The following is a 25,370-nucleotide window of genomic DNA, read 5'->3' on the forward strand; positions in this document are numbered from 1 at the left end:
AGATGATGTACAGAAGTGCCCATAAAAAAAATAAAAAACAATGAATAAGAGAACATGTACAAATGGAATTATCAACATATTCAGTTTTCAGACTTTGATGGTTTTTCACAAGTGTTCTACACATGAAATTTTCACACAATAGTGGAATCAATTATTATTCTTTTTATATCATGCATTGATAATATATGTGTTTCAACTGACTATACTTTCATATATATCAATATTAAAATAACCTAGAACCCAATTTCATCTGTAACAGAACTTGTTGATCTCAATGAAATCATTTAATCATGGGAGAGAAGGAAGCAAGCGTGATGAAGTACCATCACTTTCTGGAGGCAAAAGAAGAGAAAAAAGTAATACAAAGATACTGCCCAATAAATTCAAGTCACGTGGCTTTTTCAAGTTATGTGAGTTTTCTCAGAAAAAGATAACCAAAGCCCCTTTGAATAATATTTGCCAAATTTGAATGAGCAGATGCATTTAATGCATTGAACTGAATCGAGATGACTCTGAATCCATTTGAAGATTCATTGGGTTTTCCCACACTGAATAGCTGAATAGATTTGATAGAGGTGACAGTTCATGAATGTACAATGCTCTAAATTTATACCATAACGTAAAAGTTATCACTAGTCTACATTCTGGTAAAGACAAAGATTTGCAAATAATAGATTCACTAATTGGGATTCTACTTTTAAATACTTTTGTTATAAAAATGTATTTGGAACCTGAAAGGTGCAGAGCTGACTTCAGTAATGATTTTCAATGCACTAGAGTTGCATCATCAATGCTTATGATGTTTGAAATGCACAAATGTGTAAAGGAGTATTACTGAAATACCTTCAACTATTGCAATTTTCCATATTTCAAATTAATTAGTATTGACCTTTTTATCTGATTTCAAGTGTGTATTGGGGATGGGACAAAAATGTTGAGTTATCTCTTTAACCACATGGTCAAACCCTATGTATCTGTGGTGGGATTCAAGTTTTTTTACTACCGGTTCTGTGGGCGTGGCTTGGTGGGCTTGGCAGGGGAAGGATACTGTAAAGACTCCAGTCAGAGGTGGTATTTGCTGGTTCTCTGAACTACTCAAAATTTCTGCTACCGGTTCTCCAGAACTAGTCAGAACCTGCTGAATACCACTTCTGCTGTGTATGTAAAAGGGAAGTAAGACTCTGATAGTGCATTTATAGGATGACTCCTTGACTTTTTTCAAAACACACACAGAGAGACATACAGGAAATGATCCCATTCATTTCTGTGGAGTTTCCTTAGTACCAAATGGCTATGGCTTCTGCCTTAGTTTCTTGTATCCCAGTCCAACTAATTCTTTTCTATAAAGATTCTCCAAGAATGATATGAAATCTTCTAGTTAGATTGCCACGGCCTTCCAATAAGCTTTTACTGCCGACTCCTAAAGTTTCTTTTCCAACTGAGAAATTTATATCCTTGGAACACCTGCTCAATTACTCACACAACTACAGTTGCTGATAGTACTGTATTTTTGTTTGATAAAGGAAAGAGTCTAGCATAAGAATTTTCAGCAATGTGCCAAAATGGAAATGCATCAAATCATATTCTACATGGAACAGCAAGCACTGACTCGCATTTTCATTGGGATAACCTTGAACAATTTTGTACAGTTGCTCCCATAATACAATGCAAATGAAAGGCAATTCTGGGACAAATTCAACCTGTGATATTGCCCCATTTTTAATACAATTAATGATTACCATGTATGAATACACTGTGTTTTAATTTACACCAAGCAGCACTAGCCTAAGTAATTGTTAAAGACTATAAAGATCTTTGAAATCTGTGAGGATGAAAATTACTTGAATCATTGTAATGAGTAATGAATAGACTTATTTAAACTTATTAAAAATTATTTTAACAGTTTTTCCTAATGTTAGGAAAATGCTTGCATGACTCCATGTTTTTTCCTGAACACCATCACTCTGCTAAACAAATAATTCCCTCAACACTGTCCAACTATTTACAAAGTCTGCACTACTATTACTATTAATCTTCTCATCACTCCTTATCACCCATTCCCTCCCACTTGTGACTGTACGACTGTACCTTTGTCACTTGTATTCTTACGATTTATATTGACTGTTTCCTAGTATGATTTGATTGCTTATTGTACCCTACGACTATTAAGTGTTGTACCTTATGATTCTGACTCTTGACAAATGTATCTTTTCTTTTATGTACACTGAGAGCATTTGCACCAAGACAAATTCCTTGTGTGTCCAGTCATACTTGGGCAATAAAGAATTATAATTCTAATTATTAAAAAAGAAAGAAAGAAATCCCAATACTCTTATCAGTCAGAATGTAATCAAAGGATTGTTATAGTAAGATAGCAATAGCACTTAGACTTATATACCACTTTACAGTGCTTTACAGCCCTCTCTAAGCAGTTTACAGAGTCAGCATATTGCCCCCAACAATTTGGGTCCTCATTTTACCCATCTCGGAAGGATGGAAGGCTGAATTAACCTTGAGCCTGGAGAGATTTGAATTGCCAAATTGCAGTCAGCTGGCAGTCAGCAGAAGTGGCCTGCAGTACTGCGCCACCGTGGCTCAGTGATAAAACAAATTTCTCCGGAAATCTTATTCTAACAATGCAACAGCAGCAACTTTTTGTTTTTGTTGTTTTGTTTTGCTTTTTCAGATGTACGTTAAATCATGCAGTAAGAACAGACAGCTCATCCTAGGCAATTAATTTCACAAAGTTGAATTGACTCAAGCTGTAAGTATTGTGAAGTCAACTGAACCAGTGCCTTTTTACCAAAGTACTTCTGACATCTATTGATCCTCTTCCCCAACCTCTCTACAGCTGATGGTTACACTGGGGTATTCTCTTAATAAGGGAAACCTAATGAAAGCCTATGTACCATAGGTTTTGCAACCTCTTCAAAGAGTATATAACTTTTTGAACCTGTCATGGGATGTGAGAGGATAAAGATCACTATCACCACGTGTTATTAAAAGTAACTAAAAGTAATAGGCTTATCTTCTTCCTTTTATTCTAGTCCACTGGGTGAAAGACTTGGGTTATGCACATCATCAATAACCCACAATAATTTTAACTACAGAATAAAACCACATTGTATAGGCATAAGTCAAAAGAGATTGGATTACTATATTAAATTTATAATATACTTTTAAAGCAAGGAGAGAAGCAACCAAAAATGTCCTAATGGTGAGAACAATTAAATAGCAGAAGTGCTTGCCTCCAGAAGTTGTGGTTGCCCCATCTCTGGAGGCTTTTAAGAAAAGACTGGACAGCCACTTGTCTGAAATGGTAAAGTGCAGGGTGGGATTCTACCAGTTCGCATCTATTCACTAGAACCGGTTGTTTGAAGAAATCTCCTTTTGTTTTTCCCTACTTTACTGGCCCAATCCTGTAAGGAAGGCAGGAAGGAAACATTCTGGTGTAACTTACAGAAACTGCCTCTCCGTTAATCCTTATTACATTCTTGTCAGGACTAGACTTCCTGTCTCTGGAGCTTTTCTGGAGTTTTTTTTTTTCCTTTGCTGATACTTTGCTTGTGTGGAGCCTGAAATTGACATATGTGTAGCCATTTCACTTGGAAACCTGACATCTTGACTTTCTTAAAGGGGAAGGGTTTGTTTTAAGATTTTTACACTGCTGTTGGGAGGAAATACTCCCCTGTTGGAGTTAGCACTTTGAAGAAATAATTGAATCATGAAGCAGAGCTGCCAGAAAAATAGCTTTTAATGACAAGGAACCAAGATGAGTGACATTCAGCAAGGCTTCTTGGCTAGCTAGAAAGATTGACATTCAAATGTGAATTTAGATTTACCCTTTCTGAGTTTTGATCTAAAACTGGTTTTTGGTGAAGTTTAATTCTGTTCTTGGTGATGTTTAATCGTGTGTTTATTGATGGGATAATGTTCCCTATTCAGCTTTGTTTGCAAGGAAAAAGATTAAATTCTGTTTCTGAAAAGAAACTGGGTTGAGAAATCTGGCTAGCTCTCTGTGTCTCTTTGTTCTGGTAATTGGTTTAACAAGCAACAGCTACTGTTGTGATTTAATTATTTGTATTGTGTTTGAATTTTTTCCTGACTCATGGTTTCTTTTTCTATCTGGGGAGTGCGTCTTCCTTCACTGCTTTAGTGGTATCTGGCACTGTCCTTTTGGGGTGTACTTCCAAGAGGCAGGATGCAAGCTTGTCACTGATTTTTTTTACTGCCTTTCTGGGGGGCATGTGATCTTTCCTTAAATCTGGATGATTTCCTTAGGTTATCTTATGAGGTGAGTAAGACCAACTGGCGTCTTTAAGTGGTGCAAATGGATCTAAGAATTGCTTCTCTCGAGTGTGCTCTTTCTGGAGAGCTTAAATCTAAGAATTGCTTCTCTGCTAAAGGGTTTCATTTTATGAGCAAGAGTTGGCTGCTGATAATTATCACTGCATTTTAACTATTTTAATTCCTCAAGGTGCTCTGGCACCCTCCCTGATTTGTAACTCCGGCTTGCAGGTATTTTTAATCTAATGATTGGTATTTTGGGCAGCTTTTTGCAAGCAAAGAAGCTTTTTGTATTTTTGTACAGGTAATCCTTGACTTACAACAGTTCATTTAGTGACCATTCAAAGTTACAATGGCACTGAAAAAAGTGACATATGACCATTTTCCACACTTATGACTGTTGCAGCATCCCCACAGTCTTGAGAGACCAGGTGAGAAGCACCCCTTGATGTGAGTGATGTTGAGTTGGCGATGCCCAGCCAGTCACATGACCACCAAGCCACGTCCACCCAGTCACATGACCACCAAGCCTTACCCATCAACTAAGCCATGCCCACAGAGCTGGTTGTTAAATAATTTGAATCTTTACCCCGGTAAAGAGTCTTCTGCTTAAGCAGTGGGTTGGATTAGAAAACCTCTAAGGTCCCTTTCAACTCCATTATTCTATGTTGTTATTATTATTATTAAAATATTTTGCCCCAGTCCCTTTTACACCATAGCTCCTGGAATACTGTTCAAAGTTGTGTTTAGATCTCACACTTACAAAGATTGGGCACTCCTTATATAAATAGAAGTCTGGCATACAGAAGGTTTTATATAAACACTTCTCTAATATGTTAATGTACTAACATAAACCTGGCCAATTTTTTATTTCAAGCATGCAAAACAAAAATAATCCTAAACAAGCAGGTTAAAATAATTAATGGGTTATCTTATAAATAATAAGTATTTATAAATTATAAAATATATAAATTATATTAAAATTAATTTTGGGAAACAGCCTTCAGGGTCCCCGTCCCCCCCAATTTCTGACCACATGTATCGTATATTTTAAATTACTAATCATCATTTCAGGAGCTTTGAATTAAAACAAAAAGCCGTTGCTATACTATTAGCTTTAAAAAAAAGGATAATATACATCAATTATATTATATGTTTGTAAACAACTTTAAATAGTGGTTTGTGGGTTGTTTTTTTTTTTTTTTTTGCGGTATGAAACAACAGAGCTATGTTGCACATTTTAAACTGAGTACGGGTTCTCAGTTACTGTTAAATTATTGCTAACACCTTGTTAGGTGATTAAGTATCTTTTCATCATCTCCGCGACAACCACCAAATATTTCCAAGAGACTTTGCAGGAGGCCTATAACTACTATCAACTGCTATCTACTGATTTCATACCGAAGCTCAGCATTTTATGATTTTGTGAAAATCCCAACAGTAAAAACAGACAGTATTTGCTTCCTGAGAGCTGTAGCTGGCTTTCTGATTGATACAGGTGCCATTCCTCTGTTGGCTGATAAACTAATAGAACTCTTTTGTTCTTCCACTGTATGAGCACCAACAGTTATTAGGCCATGCTTAAATTCTGGATAATATCAGCTTATTATGGGTTATAACTGGATAATATCAGCTTATTATGGGTTATTAAAAAAATGGGTTATAACTACTTTTGCAAGAGATTGTGGATGAGGATGAATTATGCATGTAATTATAAAAATGCAAATGAATGTTTCTGTCTTCTTCCAATCCTTGCTTTTGATCTCTCCTTGATCTAGATCCAGTTAAATCAATATAATGAATCTTATTTTAATTATTCTATTCAATTTTGATGCTGCCCAACTCCAACTGACTCTGAGTGGCTCACTACAATAAAATAACAAAAAAAAAGCCAGAAAATTAATCATAAGGAGTATAAAAATCACTACAAGATAATCAGAAGATGGCAATCCAACAATGAAGCAAACAACACAGGGGAGTCCCATCCACTGTAACCCAAGGGCAGGGTAAATATCATCATCAAATTTGGAAATGTACGAATCTCTTGGGGGATCTCATTGCAGAAGGCAGGTGGCTCTACAGAGAAAATGTGCTTCCTAAATTGCAAAAATTAATCTCACTCTGTTGGATTGTACCAGATGGGCAGAAACCATAGAAGACTTGATATATAGATACCGTATATAAATACATTAAATATGTCATTACTCAGGATTATATGCATCTGCAAATTGTCTTGGTACTCAAAAGGCCAATACTTTTTTGGGGAGGGCGGGAATGGAGGATGTGGCATCTTCCTCCCATCACAAATGTGAAATGCACTTTCGTGCTGTAATTTTGGAATATTCTTTTTCTCCTTATGTCTTCCAGAGTTCTCCTGTCCATTTTTATTTATTGCCTACTTTGGAGAGACAGGAAAAGTGAATCAAGAATTTGCTTTAGCAGTAGTGCTATAACCAAACAAAGCTTATGTAGTGATACTTTATCAATAGTAGCTTGTTAGGGGGCATGATAGCTCACTGGTTAAAGACACTGAGCTTGTCACCTGGAACACTGGCAGCCTGGGTTCAAGACTTGAATCCTGTGCAAAGGGGTGAACTTCTATTACTTGCCTCCGCTCCTGCCCACCTAGCAGTTTGAAATCATGCAAACGCGAGTAGATATTTATCATGCAAATGCGAGTAGATATTTTCCTTCCCACCGAAAACACTTCGGTGGGAACAGCGTACTGTGTGCCTTTGGCATATAGTCATTCTGGCCACATGACCAGATGTGGGATTCAAAAATCCCAGGAACCGGTTCACTTCCCAGGTGCTGGGTGGGCATGGCCATGTGGTTGTGGCCTACCAGAACTTCCGGGAGGACCGGGAGGGCTGTTTTTCACCTTCCCAAGGGTCCAGAGGCTTTCCTTGGGCCTCTGGGAGGGCAAAAATGGCCTCCTCAGACTCAGGAGGCCCTCCGGAAGCCGGAAACAGACCAGCTTCCAGACTTACTTCCAGCCCTTACGAAAGGCCCATTTGGTCCCTCCCAGAACCTCCGCGCAGATCCTACACTTACCTGCCTCAAAAATGTGTGTGTGGAGACTCCTCGGAGGGGCAGATTGAGGTGGGCAGGGCCAACCACTTGGTTCAAATACTGGTTCAGCAAACCAGATGCAAATTTAACATCCAGTTCTCACGAACCTTTCCGAACCGGTAGAATCTCACCCCTGCACATCACCACAGAAGTGTCTTCAGACAATGCTGGCTCCCTTGGTTAAGAAACAGAGATGACTGGACAGGGAAAACCTTTACTTTTACCTTTAGTAGGTTGTTAGTTTGAAATCTGGTAAAAAAGTTGTATGTGTTTTTTAATTAGTATTTCTTTTTCCTGGGGGTTCTACTTTTCCACCGGAAAAGAGAGAAGAAAAGTTGTGAAAGGACAGTCAGCATAGATAACTACTGTATGGATTAGAGCCTCTAGTAATCCTTGACTTACAACAGTTTGTTTAGTGACGGTTCAAAGTTACAACAGCAAATTTACGACAAGTAGCAGCATCCCCATGGACAAGTGATCAAAATTCAAACACTTGGCAACTGATTCATATTTGTGACAGATGCAGTGTGTCCCATGTTCACGTGAATACCTTTTGCAACCTTCTGACAAGCAAAGTCAATGGGGAAGCCACATTTCATCAACAAACCTGTTACTAATTTAACAACTGTGGTGATTCACTTAACAACAGCATCAAGAAATGACATAAAACGAGGAAAAATTCACTTAACAATTGTCTCATTTAGCAACAGAAATTTTGGGTTCAATTGTGGTTGGAAGTCAAGGATTACCTGTATTTCTTTTAGCTTTTTAATGAGTCCATATAGCAAGGATGGAGAAAGCAACCCCTAACCCCTTCAAGAGCCCCTCCAACACAACTGAAAAGTGAAGGTAGAGGTTTTCTTTCTATTTTGAAATAGGAAATAAATGAGATTTTCAATTTTGCTCATGACAAGCAAGTCACAATTTCAAAATAGAAGCACCCCAAGTGTCCTCCAAACCCACATGCTTCTATATCCTCACTAACTCTGTGACTCTCTCATTAGTCTGTTAACTCCACAACATGTGCCCATTGCTTGACATTCCCACCCCTCAAAAGGTCACTGGTTTTTGCTATACAACAAGTAATTCTCTAATCATAAGTCCTACCAAGCAGCTGGCTTTCTTTGCTAACATTTCAGTTCACCAAGTATCTAAATCATTTTTTGTTATCAATCTATGCACACATAGACATGGGCACATATATCAGTTCACAAACACACTTCATTGAATATCTGACTGATCACCAGCACAACAAAGAGCAATGGAACACAATTTCTTGAAAACAGTACATGTTGCTACACGCATGATCTCCCTTTACAAATCTGTAGAGGCAGTGACTTGAAGAGAATCTGGGGTAGCTGGATAGTTTTGACAATTAGATGGGCCAGGAGCTGAGAATGGGGAAAAATGTTAGAACCATAATTTCAAAAATATTAGGATTCCTTACGAAAAGAAAAGATTTGTAGGCAGCAATATGTTTGCATTTGTGAAACTGTATCTCCAGGGGTGTGTGTGTGTGTGTGTGTGTGTGTGTGTGTGTGTGTGTGTACTGCAGTTGTTTTTGGCAGTTTCAACAGCATTCAGGGTGAATATGTCTGGCACTCCTATATGCTATTTACAATGCCTTACTCTTCCGAATATGAAAAACTGACATTTTTGCTATTAAAATTACCACATTTAAACAATTCAGGTTTCTACTTATACATATTGAATCCTAGTAGTGTACAATATTGGCAGTATCCATAGGTTTTACTTTATGAGTGTTTCTACAAATACTCTTTTACTTATAACAAGTGCTATCCAATAGCTTTAAATAAACTGCTTAAATGAAGCAGACCTTCACTTGACTGCTATCAAGTGAAGGTCAATTCCATTAGTATCCAGACTTTTTAATAAGTAAAAAAGAATAATGAAGGTATAAACAATATAATTTCAAAACTAACTTCATTATTGCAAGACCAAAATTCTAATCTAATAAAAGCCTTATTATTCAAATTACCATAACTAGTGATGTACATTACATTTTAAATTCCAATTCTTCCATAAATACTTTCTGTCACTTTCTCCATGTCTACTATATATGAACATTGATTCTATCATTCACAAACTATAGTGAACAGAGTAAGTTTCTATTGTCTAACCTATATGCATTTATTAATAAATTTCTTAACCATTTCTTTCTTTTAAAACTTTTGTTGAATTTGGTAATAGCTTTGTTCAATAATATTAAAGAATACCACTAAAGGTAATAATTCTCTGTGAAAATGCAACAGCAATTTGCTGCCAAAAGTTTTGAGTCCATTGACAAATTTACAACTGATGATTATACCATTGCATAATAAAAAACTCTGCCCAACCTAGCAAACTAATTTGATTTAATTGAGTTAAATTAAATACTATCTGAAGGCAAATCTATATTCCATTTCTCTTACAGAAAAGTGGGCAAAATATAATTTGATAAAAATGCTAACTTGATAAAATATAATGCATGTCAACATGAAGGTATTGAGACTGAGAAAAAGAATGGTTGCAGGACTGAACAATTGAAAGGCAAGAGTCAATTATGATGAATATGTCATCTCCAGTAGAAGGAATTTAAAATATGTTTAATTCCAAAAACCATATTATAAGCATCAGAAAGATCAATTTATTTAGCTTCCCTCTGGGAAAAGTCATTACAGCTGATAAGGAGAGATGCATGGGGCAGCTGTAGCTTATTAACTTTGTAATGTTTCCATGATATAAATTCCCAGACCAAACTAAATTGAAAAGTATAATAAATTTAAACTTTGTGACTTGTTCACTCACTCATATGATTGGAGAAGAAGTGTGAGGCTTTAGATGCAGCACTAAATCGTCATTACTTTCGGGTTTTATTCTGTATATATATATTTAATAGTATGAAGATAAGCAGGTTATAAAAGAAACTTTAGGTAAATGTATTATTTATTTTTCTATTTTCTATCTGAACTTTTTACTAATTTGAAATCACAAAATCATGAGGTTTAGGTTGTAATTGTAGACACTGGAGCAACCGTATGTGTCTAATAAAAATATTGCTTACTCTCAATTACTCTTGTTTGAAATATGCTCTGAATATTTCACATTATATACTTACATTACTGCAAAGAGAAACAAACGATCACTGTACATGTGAAATGACACTTAAAATACTAACGTCTCAAGAAACTGTGTAATTTACATAAGTAAGTATTGAAACTACTGAAATGCACATCTATAGAACTGTAGCTTAAATTTCTCTGAGAAGATAGTACAGAAGTTGTACTTTTAGTCTATTTCAGTGTTTTCCAACCTTAGCCACTTTAAGGTGAATGGATGTCAACTCCAGCTTTAAGTTCTTGGGAGACGAGGAATTGGCAGCACAAGAAAACGACAACCAGAAACTTAATAGCCCGCCATCAACAACCCAATCAACTGTATTACCAGGCACCATATAAATACAACACACAGAACAGCCCAGAGAACATTCTCTGCTAGAGAGAAATTCCCCAAGGGTGGGGTCCAACAGAAGTCTTACTTCTGATCCTGGTGACTGACCCAGTTTGGATCTTGCAACATTATCATGGGATACGTTTATCCGCCTTCACCCCTGAATTTCCTCACACCCAACTTAACATGACTAAGGTGGAGAAACACTAGTTATTCTATATTGGCATAAGGTTCCTAGTGACCTCTCATACAAACACTATTCAAGGCTAAACCTACTTAGCTTTGTAGATCACCCCAAATGGCTAGATATGATCTATCCCATGGTGTCCAGCGGAATGCCCACATGTGCAAAATATCAAGATGGCTGCTGTGACTGTGCAGTTGAAAGGCCCATCTCTTTTTGTGTGTGTGTGAATATTGTTTGCTGGTAGGAATGCATCAGCACATCTACCAGCTCTTACCATGGCTTCCTCTTCACCCACATCGAACATCAGGAGCGGAAACGCTCCTGCTTTAGCTAACATTGCTAATTTGCAATCAAAGAGGTAAGTGACAGCTTACTGCTTCCCCATCACAGCAGCCACTGGCAATTCAGACTCAGGGAAGCTGCTGTGCTTACAAACTCCTTTTTAACTTGCTGGTGGGATTGACAAGAGACAGTAGGGGCCATCTGACTCCTTGAGAGCAATAAAAAAGAGCACAGCATGGTTTAATTTCTTCTTTGTAAGAACAGTCGGCAAATTGGGAAAAAGGCAGAATATTCCTCCGAGTCTGAAATTGCTGCTGGAACTACCTAAAGCATAAATTGAATAATAGTGATGCAGTGTATGAAAGATCTCGTGGGTTGTCTAATCTCAGCCATTAAGGAGGATGAGTCAGAGATGTTCACTAGTTCGTCTGCTATTTCGTTCCAAGCCATCCACCATTATCGTCAATAACAGAAGCATTTCATGTGCGACTTGTCTTCTCGCCCCAATGATACATATAATTAAATTTCAGCAAAAGGCTGCTCGTAACAAATCTCTTTAGCAGCCAAATAGAGCAGTATTCCTGGTATGTAAATAGCCAATGCCTTACAGCTTAACTTGCCCCGTTGTTTCTTATCCTCTTTGTAATAGCAGAACTGTACTAAAGCAGCATCTGTTGAATTTCTTTCCAGTGTGTGGTTGCTAATGGACAACAAAATATCAAGAAAAGAGGAGGCAACTGTGCTGCAAAGCAGAGTCATTTCTGAGCCAAATGGAATTTCAATGGCACCTTTAGACATACAGACACTCACACATACACACGTGCGAGCTACGTACCATGCAGGGTTAACACCCACCAGCATCACCATTTTCAGGGCAATTCTCTTGTGCAAATTCCATTTTTCAATTGATGTTGCCAGGCAAATTATGCCAGTCAAGAGCAGGTGAAAATCTTTAAAATAAGCAGATGCCACCTAAAAATCAAAATGTGTCTTATTAGCTAAGTGCATGCATTTCAACTTTTGTATTCAAAACACAAAATGCGTTGGCTCATCAAAATGCATTGGAATAAAAAGAGAGTTTTTAAAACTATATATATATATATATATATATATAGCAGTTTTGGAGGAAAAAATGATGCAGGCTAGTGGCTGCAATGCCCATCATCCGAGAGAAATATGAGACTATTAAAATGGATTGGGCTAATAAGAATTAGGGAATCTAAATTTAGATTATGAGTTTAGGAAGTTTCATTCACTTCTTAGTATCTTAGTTGTCTAAGTCAGGGGTCTCCAACCTTGGGCACTTTAAGCCTGGAGGACTTCAACTCCCTTTGCTGGCTGGGGAATTCTGGGAGTTGAAGTCCTCCAGGCTTAAAGTGCCCAAGGTTGGAGACCCCTGGTCTAAGTGATCTCAGTGCCATTCTATGGCTCAGTTCATGAAAAGTGATTTTGTTTTTAGTATTATAAGCAAGCAAGTATCTTCTTGGAGCAGCCTGCTCAGTCTGTGTTCCTGCAGTTTTCCAGGCAAGTTTTTTTGGAATTGGTTTGCCACTGCCTTGGGAGAGAGTAACTGGCTCAAGGTCACCCAGCAGCTACATGCCTAAAGCGGGATTAGAATTTACAATTTCCTGGTTTTTAGTCTGGTATTATTTATTAACCATTGTTTTTAGCTCTGTTTTTAAATTTCTGTATCACAATCATCTCTGATGCAAAGATAAATGCAAGTCAGGATGGTTTCAAGATATGTTCTAAGTAAACAGGGCTTTTTAGTAGGATTATTAAATTGGTCCCACAAATAGCAACTAGGCAGGAACAAAGAATCAGAGTTGTGTATCTTTATTGGCCTAGTGGTGCTCTGAATTTTTGTAGTTTAGATCTCATAGCCCTCCTTCTAGTATTTGGCACATTATAAACCAACATTTCATCAAAGAGAGTACATGCATTGTAATCTTTGAAATATAAAGTGACTGACTGGTGGAGTAACAACAGAGAAAAAGACACAAACAGAAGAGATATACCTTTTTTGAAGACAATATTCCAAACAGTGGAAACATTAAAGCAGGAATTAATGCAGAAACAGCCAGAGGCAAAGCTTCTGTGAGCCAGAAGACACCAACCACAAACAATGTGTATGCACATTCTGCTTCCTAGAAAAACAAATCAGAGTTACATTAGACAATAATTGTAGCCAAGTGACAAAATCCAAAGAACCAAAAAGAAAATACAATTCCAAATATACAGTTGTAGAACAAAGTTTAGACACCTTATAAAACTGCAGGTTTCAATGAATCCTTCTGTAAACAAAGCTGACCCAACCTCTACATACAAAAGTTAACCATGACAACCTTCTGCCAATTTGAATTGAACTTTTGCATTATCTTACTGAAAGGGAATAACATTTATTTGGACTAAAATCAAGTGATTTCATGGTAATGCTCTATTCTGCTGACTGAAATGCACTTATCTGGGCAGTTAGTTTGATAACTATATAGAAGTTGTTGTCGTTGTCATCATCATCATCTAATGGCCCCATAATCCCTTGCTGGGCAACTCTATGGAGCTAGCAGAGTGTTTAATGGCTGGATAGCCTTCCTGTCGCCAATGAGGAGTTTTGTTCAGCAGATAGATTCTCAGTGTGCCAAGAGAGAGAAATATCTGCCTCTTGCCTAGGATTGAACATACAGCCTCCTGATTGTGAGGTAAGAGCTCCACCTCTAGGCCACCGGTAGGCCACTCCGATAAATATATAGAAGTGATTTTTAAAAATATTGTGCTGATGGCAGTTTTCAGTCTGTAGGCCAACTATCCTCGTTTTGATTTCAGTTATATAAGATTTGTATTCTGGGGATGTGCCTTCATGGAGTTCTTTCTTTTGCTTAAGCTTTGTCCTCAAAAAACAAACAAACAAAAATGAATGCCCTAGGACACAAGCTGTTTTGAAGTCATTCTCCTATGCTTCCTATCTGCTGAAGTCTGCATGCTTGGGCTGAGATCTACCATAATGTCCTAAAGGGAATTGAGGACATGTTTCTCCGTGCTTGTTCAGTTCGCCCTTCTAAAAACTTCTGGGGCAGAAATACATAGGATAGTCTCCATGGAGCTATGTGATATATGTGTCACTGGGACCCTAAGATCCATTCTTAATGATGGAACATTTTTGTCTGCTTTTCAACATCCTTAGCACTCTGTAACAGATTGTGTCCCAGAGTGGTAATTAAAAACAGGAAATCACTACTTGTTACCAACTTTCAGTAAAATTGTAAAGAAATCATCAAGAAACCAAAGCAACGGCAAAATCTATACACATTAAAGCTTCTACGGCCAGTTTTTCTTCTCTCTCCATTACATGAAAGATGCCTTAAACTATCCTTGTGCACATATGCTAGAGAAGAAAGATTAGCCAGAAAGATTAATCGTTTAAATAACAGATTGAGCATACTTTCTTCTCTCTGCCTGAAACTAAATTATCCATCTCTTAGGCACAGCTACATTTCAATAAGATGGTGAACAAGAGAAATTTATTCATCTCTATTTTATTGCATGCAATTTGTTGAAAAGGCAGTAATAAAACCTCATTTTTATAATACTTTCATTTTTACAGAATTATATTCTAAAAAGAAAATCCAACAATAAATATAACCACCTAGAGTGTGCAGTAAGAGGTTAGCTGCCTTTTGTGACTAGTCATACATATTTAGCACATATTTTCCAAACAATGATTAATTTCTTAAGATGCCATGCAAAATTTTACTGCATAACTACTGATGATTTAGAATGACTAAAAATCAGAACTCTGGTATCAAACATTAACATACTTAAATGATGCGAAGGATTTCTTTTTATAAAATTATAGAAAGACCAGTATCAAATCACACGTAGAGATGACAATTGCAGCTGTGTACATGGATAAAGGAACCCTCAACTGAGATGGGTATATACATATATATGTTCAAATATGGATGGCCCCTAGATATTAGAAGTTATCAAAATTTCTTTTACCTGCCAGGAATTTTTTAGCTCATATCTGGCAAATTTATGAACACTTATTTAACATTGCATGTTTGAATTAATACATAGACATAGCTATTTTTGAATTTTGCATGGCATAAGCATTGAGAATGATAACTCACCTACATGAAATGTTTGTTCACAAAAACATAAATTTGTAAAAATAATATAAAAATTCTCATATCGGTCAAAGGTATTTGACAATATTATGTTAGAGACATAATACATACACAAATGTGGATGCTTAAAGAAATAGGCATCAAAATACATGAATATTTTACTGCAAACTTTAAAAAAATTCAAGGGAAATAATCTGAACTTGATAGAGCTATACAAGCTGAAAAACTAAGAAAAATTAAGACTGATAGCTCCTAGGTCACAGCTCAATATGTTGTAAGATTCCTTACTGCTATCTGTACTATTCTTAGTACTATATCATATTTCCAATTTTTCCTAACTTAAAATATCCAAAGAGTGTCCTTCCAACTATATTATGGCTATATAAATGATACCAGGTTCCATAAATATACAATGAGACTCTGCTCAACGCACATTTCATATGTCAACATATGTTTCTCTGACAGATATGTTGCTCTATATATCCATCCCATCCATCTATACAGGTAGTCCTTGACTTATAACAGTTCATTTAGTGATGATTTAAAGTTACAATAGCACTGAAGAAAGGGACTTATGACCATTTTTCACACTTATGACCGTTGCAGAATCCCCATGGCCATGTGGTCAAATTTGAGTGCTTGGTAACTAGTTCATATTTATGATGGTTCATAGGATTATGTGATCACCCTTTGCAACCTTCTGACAAGCACTCAATGAGGAAGCCAAAGGTTCTTTTCCAGGAGGCAACTAGACTTCCTTGCTTTTGTCTTTGAAGGTGGGGAATGGAAGGATTTATATTCCTTGCAGACAGCTTCCCAACTATCCTGTCAGAGCTGAAGAAGCTTCTTGGATGAGAAGTGAAATGTCTTCAAAGAAAAAAAACCCCAAGAAAGTCCAGTTGCTTCCTGAAAAAGCACCTTTGGGACAACCGTGACCTGGATGAGTGAGAATCTCTACAGACTCAATGGGGAACCCACATGCACTTAACAACCAGGTTACTAAGTTAACAATTGCAGTTATTCACTTAACAACTGTGGCAAGAAAGGTCGGAAAATGGAGCAAAACTCACTTAACAACTGTCTCGGTTAGCCACAGAAATTTTGGGCTCAATTGTGGTTGTCAGTCAAGGACTACCTGTATATCCAAACAGACATCTATATGCCTAAAGCAGGGGTGTCAAACTCGCGGTCCGTGGGCTGGATGCCTCATGTGCTGGCCCCACCCCCTCCCAGTTTAGTGAAGGGGGAAAAAGTCTCAATAAATCACGTGACACTGCCGTGATGATGCGAGTTTGACATCCCTGGCCTAAAGGATTGTGTATTTGATAGTATATATTGTTGCATGGCAAACTCATAATATAAAAGATACTAGAGAAGAGAAATGAACGTTGCGTGAATGTGATAGATTCGCCTTTCAATCTTTGGAGTCTATTTTTATTTGTTCTCAAAATAACTTCTCTAAAAATGCTGTTATGACTAATTATGATGGGGAGAAAATCTGCATTAGGGGAGATTTATTTCCCTCCTTTGCCACTTAAAGGAACTGTGCAGTACTGTGAAAATATATAGACATAAATAGTTGGGTGGTGGTGGTAATAAAACTGGCGCAGTCATTGATCAGGATGACAATTGACGGCTTCTCAAAACTCAAGTTTTGTTGTAGAATTTCATGGAGTCAAAAATTCACTCATTTACATTATTAATGTCTGACAAATGCCTTGATTACATTGGCAGATAAAAAGCTACACTTGTCCAGTTGACAAGCTGCTGTTATCTGCTTGGTTTAACCTTCTGCCACAAGAAGATGTTAAATAGAAAATGCTGCCTTCATACGCAATCTCTGTAATGTTTTCTTAATGTCTAGGTTGCATTCTTGGCAACTGCATCCTTAATTGGTACCTGGGTCTTCATGAATCAGTCACAGGTGCACATAGAACTTAGAAGGTACCTGATCAATTAGTATTGAAAGCATCTAATGCATTAACAAAAATCAATAGCTGCTGAATTCTATCTCCCAGCTACCTCCATACAATGGCCCGTAGATAGATGGCACTTTGTTTTAAAATCAAAATAAGTGGAAGGCAGTTTAAGGTATCAAACAGACGGAAAGGCTGATGAGAAACCTCTCCAGAGAAGAGATATGTAGGAGAAGTGTGAAGAAAATGCAGCTGTTTCAAAGGAAAATGAAATAAGAATGCTTGAACTTTGCATATATCCCAAAGGATATACGGGCCTACATGATACTTTTTTGTGAATACAAATATTACAAACGAGAATTTAACAAGTTCAGATTCATGAAAATGTCTTCTTTGGGGGAAGAAGGCTTCGTATGGTATTCTCTGTCATACTTTTAAAATTCTGCCTTGTCTGAAGGTGTAAACTAGGAATCAGGGTAGGGGATATCCTCTGGAATATATGATAGCAATTGTAAAAATGATTTTCATCTTTTCCTTTATTTCATTCTATTAAGACAGGATTAACTGACATTCGATATACTTTCAAAATGAGGGATTCCCTCTGTAAGGTTTTTTTTCAGTCTTGTTGCCTTAGATGTAATTTGAAACTTCCACAGTTCTTAGTAATTTTCTATCCACAACTAAACATATTTTAGGTTTGTGACAAGGCTCACGCAGTAAGTCAAGGTTTACTTTCATTAAACCACAATTGAGTGGGTTTCTACAAAACCTGTCATAAGCCATGATTCACAAATCATATTGGCTTCAAATGCCAACATACTAAAACATAAGGATCTATGTAATTCTCTAGGATTTTTGTGAGGAGCTGTGATTTCAAAACATATGAAATATTTTGATTGATGACGTCTCAGTTTATCCATCAAAATCACATTAAGAAGAATCAGAAAAAGAGCCTTGATCTTTTTCAAGTCATATACATTATTACATTGTACGGAATTTCATTCTGAGATCAATAGAGCATAAAATATCGGAAGTCAGTGATATAGCCAGGAAAAACAATTCAATGTCAATATACAGCCCAGCCTTTCCCAATCAATGCATCTCAGTATGCTGGCCCTGCCAGGGACAATCAAGCATATCTAAACAGCCCCACCCTGAAAAAGCTCAGCCGTTCTCACTTACTTTGGTTTTGATGATGAGAGGCAATGGAAGCAGTAGAAGGGGAGTAAAAACAATGAGGAAGAACCGGCGGTAGGCCAAGAGTTCTCTGATTTTCTTCATTGCCCTGGGTTGGTGACTTAGCTTTTCTGTAGAAAAATAATAAAAAATAAAACTGATAGCGCTTTAAATAGATGTATCTGATTAATATTTCTCTAAACTGTCACCTTTAGTCATTGCAACAGAGCTTTGGTGAAGCCAAGTTAAAAATAAATCTTGTTCTTTATTGTTACAGTGTTTACATTAACATGCGAGATAAAAGGCGCATTCTCCAGTTGAAGACTCTGCATTTGTTCTTTCTCTTTTAAGATAAAATGGTTCCTAGCTGTACTATAGTGTTTTAATCAGGATTTCCTCTACATTAGAATGGCTGTGAGAAGCTTCTTCCTTCAAAACTTTAACCAACTTTGAAGAGTGGTTGTTCTGAAGCAGAGGTTTTACCTGCATTCCCATTAAAGTTACAGCACTTTGGTTAGCCTCATATACTGGGATAAACATAAAAATAAATGCTTAGAATAATTGTTTCATATTTATGGATTGGTGGTGCCAGATACCTATCCATACCACCTGAATTGATAGACAATTTAAGTATATGGTTTTTGGATGAGTTCCATGGCAATTTATGGAATTTGTAAGAAAAAAAAGGTTTAGAAGAAGAGCGTGGCCAAATTACCTAAAGCCAACTTTCTAAATGCTTTGCAAGGACTATGGGTCAGACGTCACTTGTGAATTATGTAGAGCAAATCTAGAGATATTTGTCTCCATAGATCTTTAAGGCATATATTCAGCTGTAAGGAAACAAATTATGATGATTTATAGGATCTAAGTGATTGTTCACTGAACCACATTTGTAGTTAGTAAATCTCAATTGCCTGATTCATGAAAGCAATAAAGTGGGAAGGAATGCAATTTTTTTTGCAGTTGACAGCTCCACTTTAAAAATATAGCAGGATTATTATTTTTTTGTTAACCATGATGAAGTGACATCATGAAATCACTATAGTAATTTAGACAGAATTTTCACCTTTACATTTTTGGGGGGTGGGATGCAGAGGTGGTATTCAGCAGGTTCTAACCAGTTCTGGAGAACCGGTAGCGGAAATTTTGAGTAGTTCGGAGAACCGGCAAATACCACCTCTGACTGGCCCTGCCCCCTTCTATTCTCTGCCTCCTGAGTCCCAGCTGATCGGCTGGGTCTTCCTTGGTTGCCCTGCACAGGAGAACAGAGCTGGAAAGCAGGTTAGTGGGGTGGGGAGGGAATGGGGATTTTACATATCCTTCCCCTGCCACGCCCACCAAGCCATACCCACCAAGCCACACCACACCCACTAAGCCAAGCCCACTGAGCCACACCCACAGAACTGGTAGTAAAAATTTTTGAATCCCACCACTGGTGGGGTTGGATGGGCTTGATGTGAAGTAAAATTAAACCTAATAGAGGCTTGATAAACTTATTTTACAATTTAATTTTTTAAAAGTTTTTTTTTAATTCAGATGACTTTTAAATGTTTTCTATCTCTCTGTTGCAATCATGTACTCATCTGAACTTTTATATGCCAGATCTAATGGTCCCGTCCTTTACAAAAATAGCAAAAAAACCTGTCCTACAGGAAATTTATATATTTGTTTTATTTCTAAACTACTTTTCCAGGGGAACACAGAACAGTTTGCAGGAAAATATTTTGTAAAAGCTTTAAGGAAAATCATTGCAATAAAAATATTTTTTTAAAAAAACAATCCATGCAGCAAATATGTCAAGGTTAATTTGTTAAAAAATAGGAAAACAAAATACTGTAATAAGCAAATCAACTTCTGGCTCCCCGAAACGTTTAGGGGAACAAAACAGAGAAAACAGAACAGAACAAATCAAAACAAAACAAAAAACAGAAAAGAATGACAGAGTTGGAAGGGACCTTGGAAGTCTTCTAGTCCAAGGGCTGCCAACCTTTTGGACCTCAGGGACCACCAAACTCCTAATTTTAAATCCCAGTGACCACTAATATGAATTTTGACTGATGGTGTTTTGCTGACATTGTTGGAAGAGAGAGAGAGAGAGAGAGAGAGAGAGAGAGAGATCTGATCTAACCTCTCTCTCTCCCTTTTCTTCTCTCTCAAACACACACACACACACACACACACACACACACACAGAGGCAGAGGTGGGATTCACATTTCTTAACAACCAGTTCTTGGACATGGCCTAATTTGTGGGTGTGGCTTGGTGGTCATGTGACTTGCTGGGCATGGTTTGTATGCAAATATTATAAATATTTATGTAAAAATTGAATTTTTTATTAAAAAAGAGCAACTTTTACCCAAATCAGGCAAAGCAGGCAGGCAGATTGAGTTCCTCAAAGAATCACAGATTCATTCAGAGATCTATCTTTCTGCCATTGGCTATCTGAGTCTGCCACATAAAATTTGCCAGCAAACAAACTCAGAAAATTAACTCACAACATACCATGTATATAAATATTGAATTTTTTTATGAAAAAAGAACAACTTTTACCCAAAATCAGGCAAAGCAGGCAGGCAGATTGAATTGCTCGCAGAATCACAGATTCACTTAGAGATCTGTGATTCTGCTATTGGCTATCTGAGTCTGCACTCAATAGTAGAACCTTCAGTCCTAAGGGAGGTTCGCAGAGAGGAAAATCTAAAGATTCTCCAGAAAGCAAGAAATCCAACCATTTCCGGCTTTCTAGCTAATCTAAATCTCCCAGCACAGCAAAACAGCTGATGGTCGGGGGAAAAAAAAGGAAAAATAGCAACTCAGCAGGCCAGTTTGCCAGGTAAGGAGCGAATGGGCAGGGTGGGTTCCCATGGGCCATGTGGGTGGCACAACCTTGTATTCCCATGCAGCCTGGATTAATTGCTTTGGGGGGGGTGCTCTGTGGACCACCAAAATTTTCTCGTGGACCACCGGTGGGCTACGGACCACTGGTTGGTGACCACTGTTCTAATCCAATCCCTTGCTCAAGCAGAGGCCCTATACCATTTCAGATAAATGTCTGTCCAATCTCTTTTAAAAAAAACCTCCAGTGATGGAGTACCCAGAACTTCTGGAATTAAGTCGTTCCACTGATTGATTGTTCTGTCAGGAAATTTCTCCTTATTTTTAGGTTGCTTCTCTCCTTGATTCACAGCAATCCATTTCTCCTTGTCTTGCATTCAGGTGCTTTGGAGAACAGGTTGTCACCATCTTCTTTGTGGCAGCCCCTCAAATATTGGAATCCTGCTATCATGAACTACAGGGTAGCCTATGGGTCTACCACCACAATAGTGGGATTTACCCATTAGGTAAAGCCCCAAATAAATAAATAAATACACCAAATACAATCTAGGTGGATATGACCTCATTGATGACCCTCATTCTGTCAAGGAGCTTGGAGTACTCATATCTAATGACCTGAGTGCAAGAGCTCACTGCAACAGCATTGCCAAGAAAGCTTCAAGAGTTGTAAATCTAATCTTTAGAAGTTTCTCCTCCGGAAGTATTGAATTTCTAACTAGGGCATACAAAACCTTTGCTAGACCAATACTTGAATACAGATCGGCTGTCTGGAATCTGCACTGTATATCAGACGTTAATACAATTGAGCATGTCCATAAATACTTCACAAGAAGGGTACTACACTCCTCTGTTTGTCAACCTAGAACTATGCCACCTACGGTTTGACTTAAGCAGAGTTTATAAAATAATCTGCTTTAATGTACTACTAATCAATGACTTTTTCACCTTTAACTGCAACAATACAAAAGCACACAACAAATATAAACTTAATGTACACCACTCCAAACTTGATTGCAGAAAATACAACTTCAGCAACAGTGTGGTCAATGCCTGGAACACACTACCAGACTCTGTTGTCACATCACCAAACCCACACTCCTTTCCCCTCAAACTAACCATTATTGACCTCACCCCATTCCTAAGATGGATGTAAGGGGCGTGCATAAGCACACAATCATGCCTACCATCCCTGTCCTATTGTCCCCAATTATTTGTACTCATTTCCTGTATTTATACTTACGTTTATTATCTTGTAAGCTATTGACAAATAAAATAAATAAAAATAAAATAAGTAAAATAGCGTTATAGATCAGTCCCTGTGTGCATTTACTACAATCACCCACTTTTTGGATAAATCTTACAGGATCATGTTAGCTCATTAACCCATTGCTGATATAAGATGTAGGAGAATGTAGAATGATGTGAGATGATGGATGGTAGATAAGTGGTGTTACTTAATTATGAAACCTCTGTATAAGAAAGTAAGAAAATGTCTGGTAGGCTTCTGTTTAATGCTCAGAAAGTACAGATTGGGATCATTCTCCATTGTACAGGATTAGTACTGATTGCTACATAGGAAGGAGGAATGTAAGATGTATAGGTTTCACATATTAGGAAATGTGTTATTCCTTTTATCTAGAGCAGGGTTCCCCAAACTTGGCAACTTTAGACTTGTGGACTTCAACTCCCAGAATTTCTGGGAATTCTGGGAATTGAAGTCCACAAGTCTTAAAGTTGCCAAGTTTGGAGACCTCTGATCTAGAGCATATTAAATAAACCATCATGTCTGTTTTACACCTGGAGCTAAGCCTAAATTATGTTGCATGTACCCAAATTGCATGTGCTTGCTTGCTTGTTATACTTGTATTGCTCTGAAATGAAAATGGCTTTCACAATCAAAACTCAGTGCAATATGTGTGAAGGAGCAGGTAAGAGCACATAAGATTCTTCCTGTTCAAAGATATGCAGTAGCCACCAAGTTGAATTAAAAATGTAATACATACAGCCAATCTGTTTTTATGCCTGAAGAATGTGGTATGCTTTAAAATATTTTCATAGCTCCACTTGTAAATGATTAAGGTGTTACTTACAGAACAAGATATATGATAGAGCTATTAAATTCAAATTAAATCTGAATAGCAAATAGAAAGCAAGCACTATTTTGTTAGGATAGATCAGATGTGGTAGCAGATAGTTGGTTTAATTTTTACGAGTACTAATTTCCAAAAATATGATTGCTGTATCAATTACAAAAATATGATAGCTGTAAGTATCATTATAAAAGCTATTTTATAGTTGCAACATAATTTCTATAATCCATCCTGTCTACACATTAAAATATTAAAAAAAACCTTTAATGCCAAATTTTCCCTTCTTTGTACGTATATAATAATTTTGCTGTAGTTATTATGTACAAAATTCCATCATTCTTTTCCAACTTTGTCATTGAATTCCTAAACAAAAACAAAAACCTCAATTGTATATTAATCTTTGAAATTCCTGAATCAACATAAGTATTCGAATCCAAAATTTTCTAGTTTTTTTTAACCCACGCAACAAACATGATATAATGTCCTTTCTTGTTTTTCACATTTCAAACATAAATTTGAAGTGCCTTTGTAAATGCTAGACAATGTCTTTGATGACATTTATCAATGATACATCATTCTATAAAAATTCTCTTCAAGATTATAACATAATGTGAATTTTAATATTTTCAGCCATATATTTTCTCACTGTTTCCTATGTTCATTATAACAAAAAAAAAAAAAATTAGCCCCCATGTTCTTCTGTTTCAAATTTCAATAAAAGTTTATACATCGTGTTGTCTGAAACTAAAATTCTAGGCAAGATATTCGTTTTTTACCACAAAAATGTTCCTCAGGAATGACAATTATAATTTCTCCCATCTTAATATATCTTTTTATATTTCATTCCATGACTCAATATATTGAGCCCCCCAGAGCTGACCTTTTGGAGACATTGGCAGCATACAAATTTGATTAATTAAATAAAATAACATGCAGTACAATTCATACGTATTATAATGATATCTAGATATTTCATTTTTTTCCATTTTTGTTTATTTTCACATTTTTTTATTAACATCTTCCTCTTCTGTTTACTCATTCTAAAATCTGCTAATGCACAAATTCTTTAAATTGGCTCATTAATATTTTAATACCCTTTAAAAAAAATTCTAGACCCAAAACCAAGTCATCGGCAAAAGCCATGTAGTTTGCCATGTACCACTGAATCAAAGGCTTTGCAGAAGTCTATGTAAATTACATCTATTGCTTTACCCTGGTCTAGTAGAGTAGTCCATATGTTTTTGCAGTGTAGGAGTTGTAGATTGAAGGATAATTTTTTTCCTGAAACCAAATTGTTTTTTGGAGGGTAAGTTGTTTGACTCTAAGTGGAAGGTGAATTGTTTAATGATTGATTCCATGACTTTGCATGTGACACAACACAATCAATGCAATTTTGTTTTTCATTATGTTTTTCCAAATATTAAAAAATATGTCTAACACTGTCCTTTAACTATCTTTCAGGTAAAAACCATGCTTATCCACATGAAAAAAAATTCTTGCAAAATTATATGCAGTCTATCAGCTAAATTGATTGAGAAAATCTCTGATCCCAGTGCCCAACCCAAATTCCATTTTGCATCAATATCCTGGGACATGTATATTTGTCTTCATTCATGGAAAACAACTCAGTGGTCACTAATCAATAATGATATAGGCCTATAGTTTCTTCTTTATTGAAATTCTGTCCCTTTTTGGGTACAAATGCTATATTAGTATCTTTCCAAGATACTAATATATCTTGATGCATTATCGTGCGTCATATATGTGCTACTGAAAAATCATTCATATTATGCAATTTAGCGTAAGTTGTCAGCATTTCTTGGCAGAAACTTTTATCAGCTAAGTTCTAAAACACTGATAATATGATGTTAAACTTTTCTACCGGGCCAATAAAACCATCTGGTTGTTCAAAATAATGATAATTTTCAATATGATTCCCCAATCTGG

At 36.7% G+C, this 25,370-nt stretch overlaps 1 protein-coding gene across 2 annotated transcripts in view; it reads right to left on the reverse strand.

Annotated features, from left to right (window-relative positions):
* Positions 1–25,370, reverse strand: part of SLC13A1 (solute carrier family 13 member 1) — a 78,787-nt gene that overhangs the window by 24,657 nt on the left and 28,760 nt on the right. The window contains exons 1-4 of one of the 2 annotated variants that reach the window (XM_087934069.1): positions 19,570–19,676; positions 18,504–18,628; positions 13,297–13,425; positions 12,114–12,250 (exon numbers count right to left, since the gene is read on the reverse strand). In XM_087934069.1, coding sequence (XP_087790195.1) covers positions 12,114–12,250; positions 13,297–13,425; positions 18,504–18,602 — 365 coding nt within the window. In that variant the 5' untranslated portion in view covers positions 18,603–18,628; positions 19,570–19,676. Of the gene's footprint in view, positions 1–12,113; positions 12,251–13,296; positions 13,426–18,503; positions 18,629–19,569; positions 19,677–25,370 lie in introns of those variants that run through there. The other variant, XM_026714056.2, reaches the window with a different exon arrangement.

This window comes from Pseudonaja textilis, chromosome 5 (genome assembly GCF_049901715.1).
Source record: "Pseudonaja textilis isolate UNSWEBS1 chromosome 5, rPseTex1.2, whole genome shotgun sequence".
Lineage (NCBI taxonomy): Eukaryota > Metazoa > Chordata > Lepidosauria > Squamata > Elapidae > Pseudonaja > Pseudonaja textilis.